Below are 26852 nucleotides of genomic sequence, written 5' to 3' on the forward strand. Positions count from 1 at the left end.
AGGGATCCTATTTTGGTTGGCTGCCGGTTACCAGTGGTGTTCCACAGGGGTCTGTGTTGGGGCCGCTTCTTTTTACATTGTACATCAACAATTTGGATTATGGAATAGATGGCTTTGTGACTAAGATTGCTGACGATACGAAGATAGGTGGAGGAGCCGGTAGTGCTGAGGAAACAGAGAGTCTGCAGAGAGACTTGGGTAGATTGGAAGAATGGGCAAAGAAGTGTCAAATGAAATACAATGTTGGAAAGTGTATGGTTATGCACTTTGGCAGAAGTAATAAATGGGCAGACTATTAATTAAATGGGGAAAGAATTCAAAGTTCTGAGATGCAATGGGACTTGGGAGTCCTCGTACAGGATACCCTTAAGGTTAACCTCCAGGTTGAGTCGGTAGTGAAGAAGGTGAATGCAATGTTGGCATTCAATTCTAAAGGAATAGAGTATAGGAGCAGGGATGTGATGTTGAGGCTCTATAAGGCGCTGGTGAGACCTCACTTCGAGTACTGTGGGCAGTTTTGGTCTCCTTATTTAAGAAAGGATGTGCTGACGTTGGAGAGGGTACAGAGAAGATTCACTAGAATGATTCCGGGAATGAGAGAGTTAACATATGAGGAACGTTTGTCCGCTCTTGGACTGTATTCCTTGGAGTTTCGAAGAATGAGGGGAGACCTTATAGAAACATTTCGAATGTTGAAAGGCATGGACAGAGTGGATGTGGAAAAATTGTTTCCCATGATGGGGGAGTCTAGTACGAGAGAGCATGACTTAAGGATTGATGGGCGCCCATTCAGAACAGAAATGTGAAGAAATTTTTTTGGCCAGAAGGTGGTGAATCTATGGAATTTGTTGCCACGGGTGGCAATGGAGGCCAAGTCATTGGGTGTATTTAAGGCAGAGATTGATAGGTATCTGAGTAGCCAGGGCATCAAAGATTATGGTGAAAAGGCAGGGGAGTGGGACTAAATGGGAGAATGGATCAGCTCATGATAAAATGGCGGAGCAGACTCGATGGGCCGAATGGCCGACTTCTGCTCCTTTGTCTTATGGTCTAAAATGGCAGCAACACACACAAAGTGCTGGAGGAACTCAGCAGGCCAGACAGCATCGACGTTTTGGGTCAAAACCCTTTGGCAAGACTGGAGGAAAAAATGCTGAGGAGTAGATTTAAAAGGTGGGAGAGGGAAGAGAGAAACACAAGGTGACTGGTGAAACCTGAAGGGGAAGGGATGAAGTAACAGCTGGGAAGTAAATTGGTGAAAGAGACAGAAGGCCATGGAAGAAAGTAAAGGGGGGGAGGAGCACCCGAGGAAGGTGGTGGGTGGGCAAGGAGATGAGGTGAGACATGGAAAAGGGGATGGGATATGGTGAAGGAGAGAGGGGTTTGGGGGGCATTACCACGAGTGTGAGAAGTGTGTTCATGCCATCAGGTCGAAGGCTACCCAAACAGAATATAAGGTGTTGTTCCTCCAACCTAAGTGTGGCCTCATCACGACAGTGGAGGAGGCTATGGATAGTCATATCGGAATGGGAGTAGTAAGCAAGTTTTAAGTCTCTAAATGAAATTTTATTTGCGTTAGGAATATTTTGTGTGAGGTGGATGAGTATGCCTCATAAAATATTCGGAAGTAGGATGTCAGTCTTGCTGGCTATTGTAAAACCTATCCATTTGTTCAGTGCAGCGTAGGAACAGCAATGTGCGTTGGGAGATGAATTTAAATCATGGCTACTTACATTGTGTTGCCAATTGTACAGAGGTAGATTGGATCTGACAACAGGAGGGATCTGAGATTTGCTAGGAAGCTAAAATGTTTAGGGTTTGAAATATCCTTGAATGATTGAAGATTTGACCATGTCTTCATCCACATCTTTCTGAGACCCAGCCAAGTGTTGTTTTTCTTTCAAGTTCAAAGCAGAGCTGAAGTAGAAAGTCAATGTTGTAAAACAAGTCCATTTGTTCAGTGTATTGTAGGAACTGCAATATGTGTTGGGACTAATTGTAAAGCAAATACAGGTACATAATTCATTGAAAGTGGCGTCACAGGTCATAAAGAAAGCTTTTGGCACATTGGCCTTCATAAATCAACATATTGAGTACAGGAGATGGGAAGTTACATTGAAGTTGTATAAGACATTGGCGAGATCTGATTTGGAGTATCGGGTGTAGTTTTGGTCACCTCCCTATAGGAGAAATGGTTGAAAGAGTGCAGAGAAAATTTACAAGGATGTTGGAGGATGTGAGTTATAAGGAAAGATTGAATAGGTTAGGACTGTATTCTTTAGAACGTAGAAGACTGAGTGGGAATTTAATAGAGATATACAAAATTATAAGGGGTATAGATAGGGTAAATGCAAGCAGGCTTTTTCTACTAAGGTTGGGTGGAACTACAAACAGAGGTCATGGCTTAAGGGTGAAAGGTGAGAAGTTTAAGGGGAACATGAACGTCTTCACTCAGAAGGTTATGAGAGTGTGGAATGAACCGCCAGCACAAGTGGTCCATGCGAGCTTGATTTCAAGGTTTAAGAGAAGTTTGGATGGTAGGGTTGTGGAGGGCTATGGTCCAGGTGCAAGTTGTTGGAAGTATGCAGCTTAAATGATTTTGGCATGGACTAGATGGGCCGACGGGCCTGTTTCTGTGCTTTACTTCTCTGCGACTCCATGACTCTGAAGTACACTTGGAAGATGGTGATCAGGTGTGTTTCCCGTGGGCGCTCCAATTTCCTCCCACGTTCCAAAGACACACGGTTAGGGTTAATTAGTTGTGCAGGTGTGGCAACCTTTGCGAACTGCTCAACTCAATCCTCGCTGATTTGATTTGACACAAATGAAGCATTTCACTGAATGTTTCGATGTACACGTGGCACAGGAAGCTAATCTTTAATCTTCTATCTTCTACCCCACACCCATTAAAGGATTTACCATTTGTTACCCCAGCCCTTCACTCCCTAGTATTTCAAATATTCTAGAAATAATCCTGTAACCCAACACTAGCCGATCTCCTCCCACTCACCAGGTTTAATCCTCTCTCCCCCGCCCCCCCCCAGTTTACTCATAACCCTGAGAATTCCCAATCCCTTACCCCCATCCTCTCCTTCATTCTCCTCTCCTCACTTTACTCTTCTTCCTCCCTCCCTCCCTTCTTACCTTCTCCTGGCCGATACCACTAACACTGGTGTTGGTGTACAGTCACCAGCTGCCTGTCAGCATGATAAGTAAAGACAAAGGCTCCTGATCATAGTTCTTGCTGCAGCCACCCTGCCCTCCGCACTCCTCCCACTGCTCCCACCCTCACTCCTTCACTCACTTGTGTCACAACACTGAAAAATGGTAAGTACCAGAGTACACCCTGGAGGAGAAAATCGGTCAATGCTTATTATAAACACAAGAAAGTCTGCAGATGCTGGAAATCCAGAGCAACACACACAAAATGCTGGAGGAACTCAGCAGGTCAGGCAGCATTTATGGAAAAGAGTAAATAATGATTGTTTCAGACTGAGACCCTTCTTCTGGACTGAGAAAGCAGGGGGATTTTCCAGCTAGCCTCTTTCCCCTCCCCTCACCTTTTTATCCTGACATCTTAACCCTTTCTTCTCAGTTCTGAAGAAGGGTCTTGCCCCGAAATGTTGAATGTTTTATCTTTTCCATAGATGCCTCCTAACTTGCTGAGTTCGTCCGGCATTTTGGGTGTAATGCTTATTATATTCTATGTCTGAATTTTCTTCTATTTAAATTAATAAAAGGAAACATGGTCTTGCAATTTATAGATTAGTAATTCTCCTGATGGATCCTCTCAGTGCTCTGACAACAGTCTCTGCACAAGAGATCAAGCTTAAACAAATGAAATAATAAGGTACAGCAGGGTATGTGATTCATAGTGCCAAAAGCTTGCAGTCTCTAACCTGGTCATGGCTAAATTTACAGAAAGCATAATGCCATAGCAACAACTACCTGCCCAGTATTATGCTTAAGAAGAACAGTTTGTAGAGATTGCATTTCCAAAGGAACGTTTCAGTACAATGTTCTGGCACAGATCTACTTGTGAAGGTTCAACCAGTGTGATTCTAATGCGTTCTTTGGGTGTGCACCAATCACAGTATATTGGCAGTGTTGTTCTGTGAAGTTTGAACTGGAATGGTCAACACTCCAAACAATCTACTTGATCCCCAGTTGAAAAATGCCACAAGACCAGTTCACAGTGCCCAGTGCACTAACCTATCAATGGTCATTAGCAGTTAAATACCTAGAGCAGTAAGTTAGATGCAGACCTAAATTGATACGGATTAGCCTGGGTCTGCATCTGATTTAGATATGGCACACGTTGCCACAGCTGTGGATTGCGTCAATTAACTAAGGCCATAAACGTGCTTCACAGGCATGCTACAACACCAAAGTTAATTTATTATCAAAGTACATTCATGTCACCATATTCTACCTGGAGATTCATTTCAACATGTGGAGAGAACCCAAACCTGCTGAGAAACTCTTAGATGCAGACTGGAGTGTGAGCTGCTCCATCACTCTGCTTCACACTTCCATATGCCTTGCAAAAAGGCCATAAGTTTCTTTTTCATTACTTGACAAAACTTCTAGGATTTTCAGTCGCATATTCAATCCTTTGACTTTAGGTGACCGTATCCCTCCAAATCACAGCTGACTAGAATTTTCTGATTCCCGTCTCTTCGTTCTCTCCACACTAAGTCCCTGCTTTGTAGGTCCGAGACATGCAAGTGGGAATCATGATACTAATGAGCTGGTTAGAGAAAACCACGAGCTGTGATCACCCAGTGGAGATACCTTTTCTCTTGTGGTGATGCTGAAAATTATGCTTTACTGAGTTTTGCATTTGCTTCCAGCCCATTCTAGTATAGACTATCAACCAGAAAATATAATTTAAGATTAGCTATTTTCCTTTACCCACACAAGAATGATTTCTATGATTTTCTTTTCCTGTTTGTTGTTTTTTTTATACATAACATATTACAGACCACCCAATAGTCAACGAGAATTGGAAGAGCAAATCTGCAGGGAAATAGCAAGCAACTGCAGGAAACATAAAGTTGTGGTAGGGGATTTTAATTTTTCATACATTGATTGGGACTCCCCTACTGTTAGGGGTCTGGATGGTTTAGAGTTTGTAAAATGTGTTCAGGAAAGTTTTCTAAATCAATATATAGAGGGACCAACTAGAGGGGATGCAATATTGGATCTCCTGTTAGGAAACAAGTTAGGACAAGTGACGGAAGTCTGTGTAGGGGAGCACTTTGGTTCCGGTGATCATAACACCATTAGTTTCAACTTGATCATGGACAAGGATAGATCTGGTCCTAGGGTTGAGGTTCTTAACTGGAAGAAGGCCAAATTTGAAGAAATGAGAAAGGATCTAGAAAGTGTGGATTGGGACAGGTTGTTCTCTGGCAAGGATGTGATCGGTAGGTGGGAAGCCTTCAAAGGAGAAATTTTGAGAGTGCAGAATTTGTATGTTCCTGTCAGGATTAAAGGCAAAGTGAATAGGAATAAGGAACCTTGGTTCTCAAGGGATATTGCAACTCTGATAAAGAAGAAGAGGGAGTTGTATGACATGTATAGGAAGCAGGGAGTAGATAAGGTGCTTGAGGAGTATAAAAAGTGCAAGAAAATACTTAAGAAAGAAATCAGGAGTGCTAAAAGAGGACATGAGGTTGCCTTGGCAGTCAAAGTGAAGGATAATCCAAAGAGCTTTTACAGGTATATTAAGAGCAAAAGGATTGTAAGGGATAAAATTGGTCCTCTTGAAGATCAGAGTGGTCACCTATGTGCCGAACCAAAGGAAATGGGGGAGATCTTAAGTAGACAACAGGAATTCTGCAGATGCTGGAAATTCAAGCAACACACATCAAAGTTGCTGGTGAACGCAGCAGGCCAGGCAGCATCTATAGGAAGAGGCGCAGTCGACGTTTCAGGCCGAGACCCTTCGTCAGGACTAACGTTAGTTAACTTCGTTAGTCCTGACGAAGGGTCTCGGCCTGAAACGTCGACTGCGCCTCTTCCTATAGATGCTGCCTGGCCTGCTGCGTTCACCAGCAACTTTGATGTGTGTTGCTTGAGATCTTAAGTAGGTTTTTTGCGTCTGTATTTACTAAGGAAACTGGCATGAAGTCTATGGAATTAAGGGAAACAAGTAGTGAGATCATGGAAACTGTACAGATCGAAAAGGAGGAGGTCCTTGCTGTCTTGAGGAAAATTAAAGTGGATAAATTCCCGGGACCTGACAGGGTGTTCCCTCGGGCCTTGAAAGAGACTGGTGTTGAAATTGCAGAGGTCCTGGCAGAAATATTTAAAATGTCGCTGTCTACAGGTGAGGTGCCAGAGGATTGGAGAGTGGCTCATGTTGTTCCGTTGTTTAAAAAAGGATCGAAAAGTAATCCGGGAAATTATAGGCCGGTAAGTTTAATGTCGGTAGTAGGTAAGTAATTGGAGGGAGTACTAAGAGACAGAATCTACAAGCATTTGGATAGACAAGGACTTATTAGGGAGAGTCAACATGGCTTTGTGTGTGGTAGGTCATGTTTGACCAATCTATTGGAGTTTTTCGAGGAGGTTACCAGGAAAGTGGATGAAGGGAAGGCAGTGGATATTATCTACATGGACTTCAGTAAGGCCTTTGACAAGGTCCCGCATGGGAGGTTAGTTAGGAAAATTCAATCGCTAGGTATACATGGAGAGGTGGTAAATTGGATCAGACATTGGCTCAATGGAAGAAGCCAAAGAGTGGTAGTAGAGAATTGCTTCTCCGTGTGGAGGCCTGTGACTAGTGGTGTGCCACAGGGATCAGTGCTGGGTCCATTGTTATTTGTCATCTATATCAATGATCTGGATGATAATGTGGTAAATTGGATCAGCAAGTTTGCTGATGATACAAAGATTGGAGGTGTAGTAGACAGCGAAGAAAGTTTTCAGAGCCTGCAGAGGGACTTGGACCAGCTGGAAAAATGGGCTGAAAAATGGCAGATGGAGTTTAATGCAGACAAGTGTGAGGTATTGCACGTTGGAAGGACAAACCAAGGTAGAACATACAGGGTTAATGGTAAGGCACTGAGGAGTGCAGTGGAACAGGGATCTGGGAATACAGATACAAAATTCCCTAAAAGTGGTGTCACAGGTAGATAGGGTCGTAAAGAGAGCTTTTGGTACATTGGCCTTTATTAATCAAAGTATTGAGTATAAGAGCTGGAATGTTATGATGAGGTTGTATAAGGCATTAGTGAGGCCAAATCTGGAGTATTGTGTTCAGTTTTGGTCACCAAATTACAGAAAGGATATTAATAAGGTTGAAAGAGTGCAGAGAAGGTTTACAAGGATGTTGCCAGGACTGGAGAAATTCAGTTACAGAGGAAGGTTGAATAGGTTAGGACTTTATTCCCTGGAGCGTAGAAGAATGAGGGGAGATTTGATAGAGGTATATAAAATTATGATGGGTATAGATAGAGTGAATGCAAGCAGACTTTTTCCACTGAGGCAAGGGGAGAAAAAAACCAGAGGACATGGGTTAAGGGTGAGGGGGGAAAAGTTTAAAGAGAACATTGGGGGGGGTGGCTTCACAAGAGAGTGGTGGGAGTATGGAATGAGCTGCCAGACGAGGTGGTAAATGCGGGTTCTTTTTTAACATTTAAGAATAAATTGGACAGATACATGGATGGGAGGTGTATGGAGGGATATGGTCCGTGTGTAGGTCAGTGGGACTAGGCAGAAAATGGTTCAGCACAGCCAAGAAGGGCCAAAAGGCCTGTTTCTGTGCTGTAGTTTCTATGGTTCTATGGAGCCAGGTGTATGGTCTGCAAGGATTAGCCTAAGCATTTATGCATTTGTAAATCAGAAAGCAGATACAGTGAGAGGCACGACCTTAATCTGAGTGATTGACTTTGAGAGGCCACTACTGCTGCGGTGCTAATCAAGAGTAAGAGGGGAATATTATAGAGAACAGGATAATAAAATGTAAGATAAGAATATTCTTTAAATAATAAATGGTGTGAGGCTTTAGCAGATGCACTCTTTGCAGTGAACGGTGTGTCAGGATTTATGTGATTGAATCACAGTAGTAGATAAAGGTTAGTACATTGATGAGAGCCTCCGGGAGCTTGCTGTCACAAGTGGTAAGACCCAGGCATTGACATGATGGCACGATTCAGCCATTCCTAGAATTACCAAGTCTTAAGGGAGATTGTTTTACAGTTGCAGCCCTCTGCGGATTGCCATTTCCCACCTTGATAGCCACTGGTGTACTGTGTACAGAAATCCCAGGTTAGGCATTATGTTCCTGAAATTTTAAGTCCCAACGTAAACAGTGCAATATATATCTCTGAAAAATGCATAATAAGTCTCCAGGGACACATGCCTTGCAAGTTTATCAGCTCGCAGAATGGATTTCCATTATCTGAATGATCAACACAATGGAAATGCATATGGATACACTAGGATATGCCTCACGGAAGGTTCCAGCAGGAAGTGAAACTTAATGGCAATCTGTTTGTCAGCAATAAAATTGTCATGTTTTAAAATGAGCTCAAAGAAATTCCAGTAACTCTTATCAGAATCGGGTCTATTATCACTGGCATGTGATGAGAAATTTGTTAACTTAGCAGCAGCAGTTCAATGCAATAGATAATCTAGCAGAGAGGAAAAAATAATAGTAATAAATAAAATAAAACAAAACATAATAAACAAGTAAATTAATTATGTGTCTTAAATAGATTTTAAATGTGCATAAACAGAAATACTGTATATTTAAAAATAAGTGAGGTAGTGTCCAAAGCTTCAACGTTCATTTAGGAATCGGATGGCAGAGGGGAAGAAGCTGTTCCTGAATCACTGAGTGTGTGCCTTCAGACTTCTGTATCTCCTACCTGATGGTAACTGTGAAAAAGAGGCATGCCCTGGGTGCTGGACGTCCTTAGTAATGGATGCTGCCTTTCTGAGGCACCGTTCCCTAAAGATGTCCTGGGTACTTTGTAGGCTAGTGCCCAAGATGGAGCTGACTAGATCCTTAAAGGGTTTGAATACCCAGCAAAGAAGATTTCCATAGGTATTCCCATATTGATCTTTTTCTTATTGACCTGGTGTAATATTGTTTGGGATGAAAAATCATCTGTTACTTTTAAACGACCAGTGTGTTTACAGTTTTTAACATTAAATGAATGAAGTAGAACTATCAGCTTTTCTTCCTCTAAATGGTCAGTGCCTCTACTTCCATTTGCTTTTGTCTCCATCATCTCTTTTGCTTCAGGAGTCTTCCCTCCCTTCTTACACATTCTCTGTTAACACATCTTCCCTTTCTTCACCCAATTCTTCTGTTTTTCTCTTGGAAGTGCAAAACTCTTATCATTCTTTCCCAGTGCTATTTTCAACCAACTATAGCCATTTCCACTTGTAAGTGGCCTGTTCTTTCCCCCGACTGGCTGCCTTTAGTTTGGCTGTCCAGCTGTATATTTTGGCATCCTATCAGTAAGGTAGGAAGAGTAGCACCCTTGAAACATTAATATAATCGAGTCATAGAATACTACAGCACATAAACGGACCCTTTGGCCCATCTAGCCCCTGCCGAACTATTAATCTCTTTAGTCCCACCAACCTGCACCTGGACCATCCACGTTCCTCTCCAAATTTCTCTAAAAAGGTCGAGATCAAACCTACATCCCCCCACTTCCATTGGCAACTTGGTGATGCCTGACTGACAGATTTTCTAGATTGACAGATCTAACTTCTATTGCTGACCCAATGCACATTCAATTTGTTTTTTTTTATTAGATGTTACCTGTTGATATAATAAGTAATTAATATAAAGTTGTAGTACTACAAATAGTTTGGGGAAATAGGACCTCAGTGAGTTTGGGGGGGGTGAAACTGGGCTCTAGTGAATTTAAAGAGGGTGTGGTAACTGGGGCCTCAGCAAATTTATAGGGAGCAGAGCAAGCAAGGTATGGTGAATTTAAAGAGAGCACTGGAAATAGACCCCTGGTGAATTTAAAGAGGGTGTAGGATTTGAGGCCCCAGTGAGTTTAAAAAGAGCATGGAAAAAGAGGCCAAAGTAAGGTAGATGCCTAACTATCTATATCAAAAAATCACCAAGTGGATTATTTGACAGAGTTGAAATCCAGAAGTTGTCATTGAGTTTTTGTTGAGAGGTGGTACTTATCAAAAAAAATAATTTTCAGCGTCACAGTGGAAAAACAACTATTGCTTTTTAATATTTCCAGGCATGAACTGCCCTTTGCAAATTGTATTATTTTTATCAGGCCAATTATATTAAATCTGGACATCTCCATAGTCTTATACTATCTTCGTCTACAGCAGCTAATTAAGCTAGATACTCAGCTTAGGTCCTGACCCCTAACAATGGAAAAAAAACATCATTTTCCAGAATGAGTTATTTTGGAAATGCTGAATTTGATTGATTTAACATTAAAAACTAATTAGCTGGTGTTGATGGCTTTATGATGAAACTTGTTTTTCTAAAATTAAAAGTGGTTACATTTAAATTCTGCTTATTAGTGAAGCTGAAAATTATCCACAGCTGTTTAAGTATTCAGTGGTCATACATATGATTAGAACAAATATCCGAGTCAAGCAGGAATTAAATAATTGTTCTGCTGTTCCCCCTTTCTAAAGTATGAACAATTAGACAATAAGTTTTGAATGTAAATATGTCAAATAATAATTTTAAAATAGTAATTCAAATGTTAAAGAGATTTTTAAACAATTCAATTATTTATCAACAGTCTTTGCACTACCGATATACAAAATTTTGAATCAAAGACTATGCATCTTTATTCATTGATGTCAATTACTGAGAATGTAACTCTTAAACTGAGAGTGGTCACAACATACATAGAAGGTAAAATATGATGTATACAATTATTTATCGTTTGAAAAGGGGAAATTTCAGCAGAGAAGCTTGTTAATAATCATTTGTAATAATGGAATGCTACTTAGCATAAAATTAAGTGTATTGTCTGCCAATCATATATTTAATGGATATGCAAATCATATAAAATGAATTGGATAATCTGCTTGTTTTCACATTTTCAAAAAATAGAAATAAAAGCATTTCTGGCACTGCTGCAATTGTGCTAAGCTATGCCAGTAAAAAAAAATTTCAAGATAAAATCATTAATTTTGTCACATTGTAACTAGATTCAAATATATTCCTACATTTGATTCTTATGGCTATTTTATATTCAACCAGTATACATAGAAAATTAGACATACAAATGGACTTTGTCTGTGAGGAATTCTTTAACGGAAGCATGTACTGAACTGTTTAATTTTATTTTACATCATTAGAACTGCCAATATTTTTATCTGCTACAGTCAGGGAGAAATAACAAGTTCAGTTTGTGATTTGCACACATCCAGAGATGTGAAAACAATGATTAAGAATGGAGCAGGTAGAATAAAATGCCAAAAAAATCATCTGATCAGTCTATTTTTAATTTATTAACAGAAGGAGTTTGCAGGTTAATTTGCAAAAGGACAATCTATCTTAATAAAGACATCATAAGTGTGATTTTTCAAAAATACAAATTAATAGGTTTATTTTTACCTCTACTTCCTTTCCCAAACCAAATTTATTTGCATAATATGAAATATTTTTGAGGTGCAACATTCAATAAATCAGCACATTAGACTTCTTATCATCGTGATAATTAAATTCCGTAGGCCTTGCTCAGAGGTTATTTGGCCCTTGTGAGCTGAGCACTTATCAATGCCAAAGGCTAAGTGTTATTTTTTAACTTTGATCTTGGCTTTACCAGAGTTGTTGCCAAATACAGCTAGAACATTTTTTTTGCTGTGGTATCACTAATATTTTCATGGTTCAAAGGGTACATTCTTGTTAAATAATTTGACAGTGCAGTTACAATAATCTCTTCAGCCATTCCTTTCTCTGGCCATGATTTGCTTCACACTGTCAGTTGTAATCAAGCTGCAAATAAAGTCTCAATTTCTGAGAGTCTATATTGTGCTCTAACAGTCTGAAATAAAAGCCCCAAAATGCTGGAAACACTCAGAAGGTCAGGAAGCAAATGGAGAAAGAGAAACAGGTTAGAAACCTGAGGCTAACAACAAAAGATTTCTGACCTGTTTCTCTTTCCACAGATACCGCCTGACCTTTTGAGTTTTTCAAACATTTTCTCTTTCTTTAGATCTGCAATTTTATTTTCAATTTGCTACTTCAGTTCAACATACCTTTTAGGGTACTCTTCCAAAGCAATAATTAAAATAACTTGGGTGTTACTACTAAGAATTACGTGCTTGCCGTAAAGGGAAAATCTATGCTCGCTGTACTGTTTTGTGCTCCTTTTGTACACACATACAAATTCTACCCTCTTTTCTAATTGCACAACTGATTTCTGTCAGAACATCAGTCAGCTTATAGCTATTACTTGTACTGATATTATCATCTGTGTTTTCATCCAGTAGACATTTACTTATTAATATTGAAATCCAGACACATAATAACTGCTTTTAACCTTAACATTAGGCTGTGTTTAAAAACTCCATCTGTTTCTGTGGCGAGCATTTTGTTTTGAGATTACTATGTCATGATGGCATGGGATGGTGGGAGGGAGGAGAGATGTGGAATGAAGGGCTGAGGAACTGAAGAAAAATTGTCCAACCTTTAAATGCCTCTTATAACTGTAGGGAAAAAAATCATCTCAATTTCTTGCAGAAGCCCAGTGTCTGACAGGAGTTGCATAGAATAATTAATGGCTTTTGAACCTGAAAGCTACCTGTCACAAGCACAGACAAATTGGTGAATTCTTGCTGCCTTTATTGTGATTTCAAATATCCTCAAATACTTACGCCTAACTTACTGTTAAATGAATGACTCGTACTTTATTATTACACAGGATCAGAAGGTTATCTCAAATTTTTATTTGTGTGTGTGTGCGGAATTATATTATTGTATATGGTTCTTTCAAAATCTTAATTAAAAGTAACATCAATGCATTTGATTATTAATCCCTCCCCTATGATCCATAGCCTCAATAAATCTGGGTTACGAGGGTTCCAACAATTGCTGCATTAATGGAAATGCTGCGGAAATCAGAATTTAAAGTTCATAATTTAAACTAAAGGTCTAGACATTGGAAGACTGAAAGTAAATAGGTAATACTTCCACAGAAAAATCACAGGTATGATGGGCCAAATAGACTACACCTGTCTTATATAATTCAGATTCTGTTTGCATGATACCTGTCAACAACTAAAATTATATTTGGCTTTGTCTTTAATAACAACATCTGGATAATTCCCATTACCCCATATACCTGGCCTGTGGAGAATAACGAGTTGAAGGAGGTTGTTGTTCTAAAGTTCAATGTAAAATTTATTATCAGAATACATACAAGTCACCACATACAACCTGAGATTATATTTCCTGCAGACACACTCTGCAAATCTATAGGACAGTAACTGTACAACAAACAGCAAACTGTGTAAATACAAATATAAATAGAAAAACAGTAACAAGATAAAGAGTCCTTAAAGTGAGACCATCAGTTGCGGGAACACCAGAAGTAGAATGAATGTAGTTATCCCCTTTTGTTCAAGAGCCTGATGGTTGAGGGGCAGTGACTGTTCCTGAAGCTGGTGGTGTGAGTCCTGAAGAACTTGTACCTTCTGCCTGATGGCAGCAGTGAGAAAAGCACATGGCCTGGGCGGTGAGGGTCTTTGATGGATGCTGCTTTTCTACGTGATGTTTTATGGAGATGTGATCAATGGGGAGGGTTTTACCCCGTGATGTACTGGGCCAAATCCGCTACCTTTGTAGAATCTTCCGCTCAAAGGCATTGGTGTTCCCATACCGGTCCATAATGCAGCCTGTCAGCACTCTTTCCACCATGCACCTTTAGAAGTTTGACAAGGTTTTTGTCTAGTCTTAAGATTTGAGTCGTAAATCTGAATTTTCTTCAGGTTGTGAATGAAAGGTGGAACAAACCAAGCCCTCTGAAGGGGTGGGCAAGTTTAGATAGGAAATCAAATCTGCGGGTGACTGTGCAGAATAAAAAAAAAGTTATTTGTGGAAGGAGGAACATTTTGGTCCGAGGATTAAATTAGCTTCATCTTCAAGGAGTGGTGTCTCAGAAAGGCAGCGTCCATTATTAAGGACCTCCAGCATCCAGGGCATGCCCTTTTCTCACTGTTACCATCAGGTAGGAGGTACAGAAGCCTGAAGGCACACACTCAGCGATTCAGGAACAGCTTCTTCCCCTCTGCCATCTGATTCCTAAATGGAATTGAACCCTTGGACACTACCTCACTTTTTAAAAACATATAGTACTTCTGTTTTTTGCAAGATTTTTAATCTATACTGTATATTCAGTATACTGTATAAAGTATACTGAATAAGATTTATTATTTTTTCTTCTAGATTATGTATTGCATTGAACTGCTGCTGCTAAATTAACAAATTTCACATCACATGCCAGTGATAATAAACCTGATTCTGATTCACTGCTTGTCCCTCTAAATGAATTCACAGACATTCTGGTCATATCCATTATCTGAGCAACATTAATTAATGAACAAGAGGTTGCTGACACTCAAAGGATTTCAAAGTAAAATTAAATGTAATTTAATAAGATGGAGAGGGAATTAGTGGATATTGATTGCCTTGATTAGCAAAGCCTGTAAGGAATTTATTTGTTCTCCTGGTGGCTGCTTGAGTTTCCTCCGGGTGCTCTGCTTTCCCCCCACAGTCCAAAGATATACCAGTCGGCAGATTAATCGGTCATTGTAAATTGTCCCATGATTAGGCTGGGATTAAATCGGGGGATTGCTGGGCAGCATGGCTTGGAGGGCCTATTCTGTGCTGTAGCTTAATAAATCAATAAATAGATGTTGTAGTAGTATTATGTTTTTTTCAGTTTCTAACATTAGGTTTCTGAGTTTTATTTCATGCTGATCAAAACTTCTGTAACGCTAGAGCAGGTTATTATAGGATAGACGATATAAAGATGGACCTGAATATTTTACCACAAATTGACTATTTCAAAGCGTTAATTGCAGACAGAGATTGTATCCAAATCCAAAACAGTAACCTAAATTGTATATTTTTCGGATTTGGCTGGTGTAAGGGACAGAATTTTTAGTGGCTGAAATATCAAACTGTTGTTATGAAATGTATTCAGTAGTTTGAAAGGTAATTTACTTTGAACTTTGACTGATCTCTGAAAGAATTAGGGTTAAGTTGAGGCTGCAGATTGGTTCTAAAATGCAGAGCTGTTTATGCTTTTGGGTTGAACATACTCTTCTAATTACTCGCATCCATACATGATAGTACCCACATGTGCTTAATTCATAATGGACTTGAAGAAGAAAGACAATAAAAACAGGCTGCCGATATTACACAAATCCCACAATGGTATCAACATCAGTAGAGCAGAGTGTAAAATAATCATTTGCTCATATAATTTTTGGACCAAATTTTACCCTGATATCGTTACGTCAGCTGGCAGAATGCACTGCAATTGCAAATAAACACTTCTGGTAAAAAGCACATCGGAAAAATAATATAAAAGACAATATACAGTAGATTAAGGTCTATTAGTTCATGTTGGTTTTTACAAATTTAATTTAACAATGAATAAATCATTGTCAGAATTCTAAAAATATCAGAAAGAATATTGAATAAAGAGGGCCATATGACTTGGTGCCTGACCTTAAGCGCATCACACCTGCACCATTTAATCCTCCAAGGGTCACAGAAAAGTCATAGAACACTACTGCACAGAAACAGGCATTTCAGCCCATCTAGTCTGTGCCAAACCATTAACTTGCCTAGTCCCATCCACCTGCCCCTGGATCATAACTCTCTCATCCATCTATCTATCCAGAGTTCTCGTAAATGTTGATATTGAGCCTTCATTCACCACTTCTGCTTGCTCACACACTCATCACCCTCTGAGTGAAGAAGGCCTCCCTCATGTTCCCCTTAAACACCTTTTACCTTAACCCCTGACCTTTAGTTCCAGACTCACTCGGCCTCAGAAGAAAATATCTGCTTACTTTTACCCTCTCTGTATCTCTCATGATTTTGTATATCTCTATCAAATCTCCCCTCATTCTCCTACGCTCCAGGGAATCAAGTCCTAACCTACTCAACCTTTCCCTATAACTCAGGTCCTCAAATTTTGGCAACAACCTTGTAAATTTGAAAAGCTTCCCTTCGTGTCCTTGTATGTGTCCTGCTACACAGGTAGTAGTGAGACAGATTTTTCTGTGTTGTACTTGGATAAAACCAATTGCCCAAGCAAAGGACGTTGAGGGAACATGAGTGCATTTATAGATCCTGCTGATTTCAGCATCAGCAGATGAGGAAAAAGATTGGACATCCTGTGCAACCTACTCAGACTCACTCTGACACCTTTCAGCTGAGAAAATTTGCCCATTTCAACTTGGACAAGAAATAACATTGAACACCAAGTAAAAAGAAATATTCATCACAATGACAATACATGTCAATAATTGTACCATAAACAACATTTTGGATGCCTGTCAGTGGATCATACTTGCATTTTCATTATTAATGAACAATGCGAAAACTTAATGCACTTTAGGGAATTATTAAAGTATGGCTCAGAATACAGTGGTTTAGCTCATCATAACTGCATTGACTCTTTTGGAACTCATCAAATAGTCTCATAAATCCCTGGGCCCATGGGCTTTCTACATAGATTTGTCAAACAAATGTGTGTTTTGCTCTTTCTCTCTCTCCCTCTCTCTCTCTTTCATTTTGGTATCTTTTACAAAATAACATGATTCAATATCTATTGATTTCAGGGTATTAGCAGCCTGTTCAGTTCCCTGAAGGTTGTACGTCTTCTGAGACTTGGCAGGGTTGCCAGGAAGCTGGACCATTACCTCGAATATGGCGCGGCTGTGCTGGTACTCCTGGTCTGCGTCTTCGGTTTGGTGGCTCACTGGCTTGCCTGCATCTGGTACAGTATCGGGGACTATGAAGTCATCGATGAGGTCACCAACAAAATAAAAACAGACAGCTGGCTTTACCAGCTTGGACTAAGTATTGGAACACCCTACCATTTTAATGCCAGTGGCACTGGACAGTGGGAAGGGGGACCCACAAAAGATTCACTGTATATATCTTCCCTTTACTTTACCATGACAAGCCTTACTACAATAGGATTTGGCAACATTGCTCCTACGACGGATGGAGAGAAGATATTTTCTGTGGCCATGATGATGGTTGGCTGTGAGTACATGTATTTTTTTTGTTAAAATGCTATCTAAGATGGATTGAAAATGATTTAATTTAAATTCTACTATTAATTATGTGGTAAGATGTTCTGATGTCATTTTTGCTAGAGCAATGTATCCCTGTTAGTCAGACTTTCTTGTACTTTTTTGGGTTTTATTGTATTTTTTTCTCCCATAGTTGCTGGAAGTACTAACAGCTAATGCCACAGTGGTTTGTCATTGCCTTCTTCTGGACAGTGTCTTTACTGGATGGGTTACTTCAGTCTAAAACCAATAATCTTTGGAGATTGTCTGCCTGGCGTCAGTAGTCACATAACCAGGACTTGTGATAGGCACCAACTGCTCATGTGACCATCCACCACTGTTCCCATAACATCATGTGACACTGTCTGGCAGCTAAGCGGGTGCTACACTTTGCCCAAGGGTGACCTTCAGCCCAGCAGAGGGAAGGAGTGCCTTACACCTCCTTTGGTAGAGATGTATCTCCACCCAGCCACCTATGGCAATGGCAAAGGCAAACCACTTCTGTAGAAAATTTTACCAGGAACATTCGTGGTCACCATGATCGCCTACGTCATACAACATGACACATGATGACGATGATGGAGAATAAGAGCAATGCGGTATCTGCAACCTAAGCTGACCAATGGGACATCAGTGTAATTCCTTAACCAATGGGATTGCAGGACTGAGAAATAGTTAGCTACGAGGAATGTGTATAAGCTAAATTGGAGTGAGAAAGAATGAAATGTAGGAGAAAGAAAAACTGTATTCAGAGAATTAAAAATCGCAACCAAAAGTAATAAATGTTGGTAAATGCAAGGTCATCCACTGTGGAAGAAAAATAGAAGATTGGATTATTATTTAAATGCTGAAAGGTTGCAGCATGCTGTTGTGTAAAGGGAGTGGATTTAGGAGTATGGAAGTTACGCAGCAACTGTATAGGGTACTGGTGAGGCCACACCAGGAGTACTGCACGTAGTTCTGGTCTCATGGTGGCTTCAAGGAGAGGGCAAAGGAGGTTCACTAGGTTGATTCTGGAGATGAGAAATTGAGTTGCCTGGGACTGTACTCATTGGAATTCAGAAGAATGAGAGCAATCTTACAGAAACATATAAAATTACGAAAGGGATAAATAAGATAGTGACAAGAAACTTTTTCCCACTAGTAAATGAGAGTAGAAGTAAGAGACATAGTCTCAAGATTTGGGGGGATAGATTTAGGACAGAGATGAAGAGAAACTGGTTTTCCCAGAGAACAGTGAACCTGTGGAATTCTCTGCATAGGGAAGCAGAAGAAATGACCTCAATAAATACTTTTAAGACACAGATAGATTTTTCAATTTCAAGTTCAAGTTTATTGTCATTCAAGCATATACATGTTTTCAACTAAACAAAACAACGTTCCCCAGGGACCAAGGTGCAAAACACAGTACATATATTACATGCAGCACATAAAATAATATTAACACAATAATATTAACAGATAATTTAAATTATCTGTAGATGTACCGGTTGACATAAAGTGTATATATGGGTGGAGCATTGGCTGGTCAGCAGAAAACAGAGAGTGGGAATGAAGAGATCTTATTCTGGCTGGCTGCCGGTTACCAGTGGCGTTCCACAGGGGTCGGTGTTGGGACCGCTGCTTTTTACGATGTATGTCATTGATTTGGACTGTGGTATTAATGGATTTGTGGCTAAACTTGCCAGTGATACAAAGATAGTTTTAGGAGCAGGTAGTGTTGAGGAAACAGAGAGCCTGCAGAGACTTAGATAGTTTAGGGAATGGGCAAAGAAGTGGCAAATGAAATACAAAGTTGGAAAGTGTATGGTCATGCACTTTGATGGAAGAAATAAACGGGCAGACTATTATTTAGATGGGAAGAGAATTAAAAATGCAGAGATGCAAAGGGTCTTGGAAGTCCTTGTGCAAGATACTCTAAAGGTTAACCTCCAGGTTGAGTCGGTGGTGAAGAAGGTGAATGCAATGTTGGCATTCATTTCTAGAGGTATAGAATATAAGAGCAGGGATGTGATGTTGAGGCTCTATAAAGCACTTGTGAGACCATGCTTGCAGTATTGTGTGCAGTTTTGAGCTCCTTATTTTAGAAAGGATATACTGACGTTGGAGAGGGTTCAGAGGAGATTCACGAGAATGATTACAGGAATGAAAGAGTTACTGTATGAGGAATGTTTGACAGCTCTTGGGCTGTATTCCCTGGAGTTCAGGAGAATGAGGGGGGAGCTCATAGAAACATTCCAAATGTTAAAAGGCCTGAACAGATTCATGGTAGAGGATTCTAGGACAAGAGGGCACAACTTCAAGATTGAAGGACATCCTTTTAGAATTGAGATGCCGAGAAATTACTTTAGTCAGAGGGTGGTAAATCTATGGAATTTGTTGCCATGAGAGGCTATGGAGGGCAAGTCATAGGGTGTATTTAAGGAAAAGATAGATAGGTTCTTGATTAGCCAGGGCATGAAAGGGTATGGAGAGAAGGCAGGGGAGTGGGGTTGACTGGAAGAATTGGATCAGCCCATTATTGAATGGTAGGGCAGACCCGATGCGCCAAATGGCCTACACCTGCTCCTATATCTTATGGTCTTATGTTCTTATAATATTACTGGTACTGTCATAAATAGTGTGTACTAGGTGGTAGCAGGTTGCTCAGAAGTCTCACAGCCGGGGTAATAAGCTGTTACCGAGACCTGCAGTTTGCTCTTATGCTGTGGTGTTCTCTGCCTGATGGTAGGAGGTCAAACAGATTGCAGGGTGAATAGGAGGGCTCCTTGACCATGTTGAGGGTGTGCAAAAACAATGCTTCAGGTATATATCCTGGACTGGGGGAAGAGAGACCCTGATGATTCTCTTAGCAGTCATAGCGGGGGAATTAAGGTTTATGGGGGAAAGTGGGGGGGGGGGCGTAGGTGGAGCAGAGTCCATAGCTGAATCAGCCTCAATCTTATTGGATGATGGAGCAGTCTCAATGGACCAGATAACTGACTCCTACTCCTAGTTCTTATAGTCTTAACAAGGCACCATACTCTACCTTCTTAGAAATGTGCAAAGATTCAGCATGTCCATAAGACAAAGGAGCAGAAGTCAGCCATTCGGCCCATCGTGTCTGTCTAAAACTTTGACAAACTTCAATAGATGTGTGGCGTAGAGTATACAGACTGGTAGCATTATGGCCTGGTATGGAAACACCAATGTCCTTGAATGGAAAAAAGTTGTGGATACAGCCCAGTCCATCGCGGGTAAAGCCCTCCCCACCATTGAGCACATCTACAAGGAGTGCTGTCACAGAAAAGCAATATCTATCATCAAGTACCTCCACCATCCGAGCCACACTCTCTTAATGCTGCTGCCATCAGAAAGGAGGTGCAGGAGCCTCAGTAACCACACCACCAGGTTTAGGAATGGTTATTACCCCTCAGTCATCAGGGTCTTGAATCTAAGGGAATAACTTCATTCAGCCCAACACTGAACTAATTCCACAACCTATAGACTCACTTGTAAGGAGTCTACAGCTCTTGTTCTTGATATTTATTTATCTATTTATTTATTTATTTATTATTATTTTGGCTTTTTTCTCTTTTTTGTCTTTGCACATTTTATTGTCTTTGGCACATTGGTTGTTTGCCCACCTCTGTGTGTGTGATTTTAATTGATCCTGTTGTATTGCTTTGTATTTACTGTGACTGCCTGCTAAAAGATAAATCTCCGGTTAGTATATGGTGACATATATGTACTTTGATAATAAATTTACTTTGAATTTTGAACTTTGAACTAATTGGTCACTTTCCAATTTCCATTTATAACATTTATAACAAAATTACCAGTTACAGATTTAACATTCAGTGGAGAGTTTCACAGCCAATCATTATATGCATACAGTAATTTAATTAAAATCAGCAGGCAGTTAACACCTAGATCCTGTTCTTGTGTAGCTGGTGGAGTGGCAATTTGCAGTTCACAAGCTTTCTCTTCCTTACCACTTTGCGAGCTGATTTGCATTCTACTAAAAGCGTGCGTAACTCACATGTCATTATTTCATCAAATTTTGGGTCATTCTATATTCCTTGCAATTTTAACAAAATATTAAATATTCATTTTATTATATTTTCACTAAAACAAATAAGTATGAGGAAATATCCATTATGGTTTGAAGCAATTTTAAATCATTAGTACAATGAACATGCGTATTTCCCTTGTTATTATTGTTGGTTGTATAAGAATCAAGGCATATGGAACATTGTAAGCTGTTTAACATATGACCATTGCATTTGCGATCCTAAATTACTAAGTGGTAATTGCTTTAATATTTGAAAATTGCATTATTTTTCTTTTGTTGGATTCTTACATCTCCATCAGACTTGGAAATGCAGTTTTCAAACTTAACATACCATGTAACAATTTTAGCATTTGCCCTGCAGCAGTGCGTCACATAAATGGTCTATTGCCCACAAGTCATTACTCATGAAAGGTCTTGACATTCTAGCTTCAGAGCTGGAAAATTCTAGTTTAATCTTTTCTACCGATGTCAGCTGAACTGCTGGGTGTTTCCAAGAGTTTCAGTTTTTATTGAAGTATCATTTTGAAATGAGGAAATATTTTACTGGGGTGATAGAATTGAAGAAAAATTGGTTACATGTGATTTAACTTAGGACCACTCATGTTATCCTGAACCATATCTCTAATTTCATCCACAATATCCATTTTATAAGCTGACATATTTTCTGATGTCACTAACAGGGCTGTTCAATAATTGGGCACAATGGCTCCTCCACTTAGAACCTAGAACAGTGTAACATAGGAGCAAACGCAAGGAAATCTGCAGATGCTGGAAACTCAAGCAACACACACAAAAAATGCTGGGGAATGCAGCAGGCCAGGCAGCATCTCTAGGAGGAGGTACAGTCGGCGTTTCGGGCTGAGACCCTTCATCAGGACTAACTGAAAAAAGAGATAGCAAGAGATTTGAAAGTGGGGGGAGAGGATCATGGGACGGGAGGCCTAGGGAGAAAGAAAGGGGGAGGGGCGAACCCAGAGGATGGGTAAGGAGCTATAGTGAGAGGGACAGAGGGAGGAAAAAGAAAGGAAAAAAAGGGGGGTGGAAAAAAGGGATAAATAAATAAATAAGGGATGGGGTACGAAGGGAAGGTGGGACATTAACGCAAGTTAGAGAAGTCAACCCTCCCGCTCCCACTTTCAAATATCTTACTAGCTCTTCCTTCAGTTAGTCCTGACGAAGGGTCTCGGCCCGAAACGTCGACTATACCTCTTCCTAGAGATGCTGCCTGGCCTGTTGCGTTCACCAGCATTTTTTGTGTGTGTAACATAGGAGCAAACCCTTCAACCCGTCATATCTTGCCTCACCATGACTCTCATCCGTCTGCCAAGTCCTGGGCAACTCGTTCAGCTTACCTTTTGCCTTAGTACACGGTCTCCTCCTATCTGCGCAGTGCAGAGGATGATGATGTAACTGTACTTGCAGCCACCTGCAGCTTTGGTCAAGTTCCTTCTGCCAATGCTGATAAGTAGTGATCGGTGGTGGGTACGCTCTGTTGTTTCCCCCCCCCCACCACCATTTTATATTTCCGTAATGAGCTGTCTGCATTGTCTGCCTCAGCTGGTGTTATCAGGATCGATGCTTCTATCGTGTAAAAAGCTGGAGAGCATGCCAGCATTGTAGCTGGATGGCAATTGATCATTTAAGTTAATTCATTGCAGTTGTTACCTGGCTCCTGTGAAAGCTTTGTAAATGATGGCAGAATATCGCATTAATGAATTAAACAAAAAAACTGGTGTATTTATTTGATTTCTTGCGATATAAATAACAGAAGACAAGGATGTGAAAAGGCCATTCCATGTATCCAGCTCTAGGTCATTATCCGCTACATTATTTATTTATGGCTATTTTTTGTTATCTGAGTCTCCTCTATCTGCTGTATGGCAAAAGTTCCTTTGCTGCTTCTGTTGATGTGATAATAACAATTCTGACATGGATAGTTTAGATTTTGATGACAGCTTCAGTCAACTAGAGCACACTCTCAGGTTGACAAATAACTGAAAAGAGTTTCATTTCAAATTTGCATAATGAAATACCCATTATTTGGAAGGCCAGCTGTCCATATACAATAATGGAAAGGTTTCACACCCGCAAAATATGTGATTCAAGTTGTTTTGAGCAGTATTGACAAGCTAATTACCCAGTTTAATCCTCTATTTAGGATTTTGGTACATTCATTGCATCATAGAATCATAGACATTTAAAAGACTGAAAGAGGCCATTCAGCAGATTGTGACCTTACTGGCCAAAAGCAGGCTTTGCGTTAATTCCACTGCAGGGTGCAGAGCTTGTGCAGGTAACAGGCCTTGAAGTGTTTGACCGGGTGACAGTTTTTGCCTGTATCTTCATATCCAGCAACGAGTTCCAGACACTCATGCATACTAATTAACGAAGTAAGTCCTTATTGTTTACCTTGTCCAGAATTCCCATAATGTTATATACCTCAATTAGATCTCCTTTCACACTCAATATTTCCAAGCAAAACAGCCTCAGCCCTCGCAATGAGCAGATGTTGGCAAATATCCTCTTTTGAACCATATTTATGATCTGATTTCTTCTCTTGGTGTTCGCATCCACAGCACTATCTGATGAATCCTCTGTTTTCGTACCTCCAATGACTGTTTGACTTTCCATTTACCCAGCTGGGCTTTGGTCTTTGGATAACATTAATGCTCACATCGTAGATTCTGGTTCTTTATACTCACCAAAGCCAAATGCTTGCAACTTTCCTGAAGCTCCTTCTTCTCCCTTCCAGTTTAAATCCAAGCCACATTTTGCAGGTTCCTGCTTGATTAACATATCAGAAACCATCTCAGATATTTTGCATACGAACACTATTGTAGTCGGACTAGTGCTTTCATAGCTTTCACACTTCATCTGAACAATATTGTCCTTCCTTGGTACAACCAGATGGACGGAGGTTGGCAACAGCACATGTTTGCCCTCTGTTGGGCGATGGTTCATGGCATACAGCATGGAGACAGTTGTGGCATCATCCAGTACCTTTCTTAATTCACTTTCGGATGGCGTCATTGCAGGGGATATGGCGTACAAATTGTGGATGGATCTCCAATCAAGTTGTTGTTGTTTCAGCCTATTGTGTTTCCACAATGCAGTCCTTCTGGTTTTCCCACGTACAAGCTCAATGTGGCTTGTTGATTGCTGTGTTTCACATTTACAAGTGGCATTCCCACAGGAGTCATCTTTTCTCCAGTGTAAGTTCTTAGTCGAATACCTGCAGGCTTTAGTTTAGTATATTTGAAATGCCTCTTCAACTCATTTTGTGGAATGACTGAAACCACTAAGCCAGTGTCCTGACGAAGGGTCTCGGCCTGAAACGTCGACTACACCTCTTCCTAGAGATGCTGCCTGGCCTGCTGCGTTCACCAGCAACTTTTATGTGTGTTGCTTGAATTTCCAGCATCTGCAGAATTCCTGTTGTTTGAGCCAGTGTCCAATTCCATTTTAATGAATTTGTCGTTCACTTCAGAATCATAATCAGGTTCATTATCACCAGCACGTGTCGTGAAAATTGTTAACTTAGTAGCAGCAGTACAATGCAATACATGATAATATACATGATAATATAGAAAGAAAAAATAAATAAGTAAATCAATTCGAGTGTGTGTATATATATATATATATATATAATTAAAATGGTGTAAAAACAGAAATAATATATATTTTTAAAAGTGAGATAGTATTCATGGTTCAATGTCTATTCAGGAACTGTATGGTAAGCTGTTCCTGAATGGTTGACTGTGTTCCTTCAGGCTTTGGCACCTTCTACCTGATGGTAACAATAAGAAGAGGGCATGCCCTGGGTGCTGAGGTCCCTTAATAATGGATGTTGTCTTTCTGAGGCACTGTTCCTTGGAGATGTCTTGTAACTATGGAGGCTTGTACCCAAGATGGAGCTGGAGCTGACTAATTTTATGACTTTCTGTAGCTTCTTTCAGTCCTTTGCAGTAGCCCCCCCCCCCACCTGTACAAAGAAGTGATCCAGCCTGTCAAAGTGCTCTCCACGGTACATCTGTTGAAATTTTCAAGTGTTTTAGTTGGAAAACCAAATCTCTTCAAGCTCTGAATGAAATATAGCCGCTGTCTTGCCTTCTTTATAGATGTTGGGTCCAGGTTAGATCCTCGGAGATCTTGACACCCAGGAACTTGAAATTGCTCACTCTCTTCACTTCTGATCCCTCTGTGAGGATTGGTTCACGTTCCCAAGTCTTACCTTTCTTGAAGTCCATCATCAGCTGTTTTGTCTTACTGACAATGAGTGCAAGGTTGCTGCTGTGACACTACTCAACAAGTTGGTTTGTCTCAATCCTGTACGCCCTCTCATCTCCAACTGAGATTCTACCAGCAATGGTTGTATCATCAGCAAATTTTTAGATGGTACTTGAGCTATAACTAGCCACACAGTTATGGGTATAGAACGAGTAGAGCAATGGGCTAGGAGGAGATATCATCACCAATCCGCACAGATTTGGGCGTAAGCCATGTTGCTTGTCTATTCACAAACAGGAGAAAATCTGCAGATGCTGGAAATCCAAGCAACACGCACAAAATGCTGGAGGAACTCACTCGGCCAAACAGCATCTATGGAAAGAGTGTTGTCAACGTTTTGGGCTGAGACCTGATGAAGGGTCTTGAACTGAAACATCGGCTGTAGGTACTTTTTCCCATAAATGCTGCCTAGCCTGCTGAGTTCTTCCAGCATTTTGTGTGTGTTGCTTGCTTGTCTATTATTAGTTTTCACACTTTAAATCTCAGGTTACACAATTCCGTGTCACTTTCATCATCAGATTTTTCATCAACAGTGTGCAGATTAGAGCTTTTATTCAAGCTGCATTAGTTCCTCTTTTTCTCTTTCCTGTGCAGTGCATTGATTTTTATTTGCCCAATATGCTCTTTGTATGGGCAAAACCTTGTTGTATTTTCTCCAAATTCTCCCTTTAAATCTGTATTTCTTTGATGTATGTGAGTCCCTGCCACAACGGCAACATAAATAGTTCTCCCAGACAGGTGTCTGTTTCGACCATGCAATTTTGTTCGCGCTCACTTTCATTCCTGAGTGCAATTCAATTGTGTTGCTGTCCGCAGTTTCCATTGAAACAGCTATTTCCACTATTCTTTTAAATGTAAGCTGTGCATCAGTTAGGAGCCATTTTTGAATGCTTTCTTTTAAGATTCCACAAACTAGTCAATCTCTCAGTGTATCATTAAGCCCATTACCAAACTCAGAATACTCAGACAATCGCTTCAGTTCAGCCGTGTAAGCTGAAATGGACTCTCCTTCTTTTTGATTCCACTTATGAAACCTAAAGCATTGCTAAATCAACAGTGGCCTCAGTTCTAAGTGTTCCTACGTTAGTTTTACAAGATCTGCAATGGAGCAATCAAACCTCGAAGTAAGCTGTATGCCTTTCCACCCAATACACTTAGTAAAATCAGTACTTGCTTCTCACTGGCTATTCCACTTGTTTCAAAATACTGTTCCATTAGCTCAGTATACATGAAC

General features: G+C 40.3%; 1 protein-coding gene across 1 annotated transcript in view; it reads left to right on the forward strand.

The window, feature by feature from the left end:
- kcnh5b (potassium voltage-gated channel, subfamily H (eag-related), member 5b) overlaps positions 1 to 26852 on the forward strand; it is a 479712-nt gene that overhangs the window by 127118 nt on the left and 325742 nt on the right. The window contains exon 7 of the mRNA XM_063061314.1: positions 16819 to 17248. Within this exon, the coding sequence (XP_062917384.1) occupies positions 16819 to 17248 (430 nt within the window). The remainder of the gene's footprint in view (positions 1 to 16818; positions 17249 to 26852) is intronic.

The sequence above is a fragment of the Mobula hypostoma genome, chromosome 1 (assembly GCF_963921235.1).
Source record: "Mobula hypostoma chromosome 1, sMobHyp1.1, whole genome shotgun sequence".
NCBI lineage: Eukaryota > Metazoa > Chordata > Chondrichthyes > Myliobatiformes > Myliobatidae > Mobula > Mobula hypostoma.